Source organism: Petaurus breviceps, unplaced genomic scaffold (assembly GCF_028583685.1).
Source record: "Petaurus breviceps papuanus isolate PSGF00001 unplaced genomic scaffold, PetGlider_PUasm1.0 99, whole genome shotgun sequence".
NCBI classification, from domain to species: Eukaryota; Metazoa; Chordata; class Mammalia; order Diprotodontia; family Petauridae; genus Petaurus; species Petaurus breviceps.
The window spans coordinates 8098378-8100091 of record NW_027187465.1 but is presented as its reverse complement, the minus strand read 5'-3'; the positions used below and the strand labels follow the sequence as shown (position 1 = coordinate 8100091).

Sequence of the window (1714 nt, the reverse complement as noted above, 5' to 3'; positions counted from 1 at the left end):
CCTTCCTTCCTTCCTTCCTTCCTTCCTTCCTTCCTTCCTTCCTTCCTCCCTCCCTCCCTCCCTCCCTCCCTCTCTCCTTCCTTCCTTTCTTCCATTTCCCCTCCAAACCAGGCCACAGGTTACTATCCCCCCATTTATGTGAAAAGGAAGGGACTAGACTCAGGTGATGAGGCTTTACCAGATTCTTATCTATGTGGCTTTAAAATATACCCATGGCATATTCAGAAAGTACCATGGATGGGGGAGAACTCAGAACAGGGAATGTCAGGGCTGGGAGAGGCCTTAGAACAGGGAATATCAGGGGTGGAAGAGCCTTAGAACAGGGGATGCCAGGACTGGGATGGGCCTTAGAACAGGGGATGCCAGAGCTGGGAGGGGCCTTAGAACAAGGAATGTCAGAGCTGGGAGGGGACCTAAAATCCCAGAATTTTTAGACCTAGAACAGACATTGTTAGAGCTGGAACAAACTACCCAAATCATCTGACAGGCCCCTAATTTTGCAGGTGAAAATACCAAAGCACTAGAATAGGTCATTCATAGAGCACTGGATTTAGTATCAGGCTGACCTGAGTTCAAATTCTGCCTTATCTGTGTGATTAGCTATGTGACCTTAAGCAAGTAACTCACCCTTTCTCTGCCTCACTTTCCTTGTGGGTAAAGTAAGGCCCTGTAAGAGCCTTGTTGAGAGGGTTAGAGGAGATGAGTTTCTGTCTGCTGTTCCATTCTGTGTCCAAAGGGGAGAAGGCCACCCTCGGGTGGCCTGGGAATTATCTCCAAAGGCCTTGGAGAGTCTGAAGTGTGCTTGGCTCCAAAGGCTGCTATTAGCTCAACCCAGATTTCTTTCACATGCCTTGCCCTCTACTCACCCCACTCATGGAATGACTTGGGGCTCCCCATTTTTCCCTGTCCATGTTTCTCCCCAAAGCAAACCTCGGTCTTGGACTCCAGCGCCCTGAAGGCCCGCGCCCAGCTCAGTAAGAGAAATCGGCGCCGGGCTCCCATCTCCCACTCCCTCAGGAGAAGCCGGGTCAGTGAGGCTGAGAGCCCCTTCTCATTGGTGGAGGAGACCGACAGCGCCTGGATGTTTAAGGATTCCACAGGTACCTGCCTTTGATTTCTGGCCACTCTTTATGAGATGGTGGGATGGATTTGGGTCAGCCCCTAGAACCAATTCCCCAACCAGTAGGGGGTGGCCGATGCTGGAGTGTATTAACCCAGGATGAAACACTGGGAGGCAAACCTCAGAAGCCCCCTTGGGCATGATTTGAATTCAAACCCAACCAGAATGTATTATGCACCTACTGTATACAGAGTCCTGTGCTGTGAGAGAATGATAAGACATAAGCTCAGACATATAATACTCAATAATGGGGGCAGGAGGCATCATGGTACAGGGGAAGGGGCCCTGGCTTAGGAGTCAGAGGTCCTGGCTTCAATCTCTGCCATGACTTCCTAGGCCAGTCATTCAGTTGTCACCAAGCATTTATTAAATGCTTACTGTATGCCAGGCCTTCTGCCAGGAATGCAAAGAAGCCAGACCCTACCCTCAAGAAACACTCCATGGCTGTGCACAGACTAGCTGCTGACAGGATAAACCGAGTTACCTTGGAAGGAAGGTGCTAACATTGAGGGGGACTAGGAAAGGCTTTCTGCAGAAAGTCACCTGTGTGGTACCCTCCAACCCCGTAGGCCTCAGTTTCCTCATCTGTAAAAT

The 1714-nt window shown here is 50.4% G+C and overlaps 2 protein-coding genes across 9 annotated transcripts in view; both read left to right on the top strand.

Moving 5' to 3' along the window:
- The window catches only part of GRK3 (G protein-coupled receptor kinase 3), a 462068-nt gene that overhangs the window by 120805 nt on the left and 339549 nt on the right, over positions 1–1714 (top strand). The gene's annotated exons all lie outside the window — the stretch shown is intronic.
- The window catches only part of KIAA1671 (KIAA1671 ortholog), a 222620-nt gene that overhangs the window by 209310 nt on the left and 11596 nt on the right, over positions 1–1714 (top strand). For all 8 annotated transcript variants that reach the window (XM_069081787.1, XM_069081785.1, XM_069081786.1 and 5 more), the window contains one exon: positions 926–1100. In XM_069081787.1, coding sequence (XP_068937888.1) covers positions 926–1100 — 175 coding nt within the window. The remainder of the gene's footprint in view (positions 1–925; positions 1101–1714) is intronic.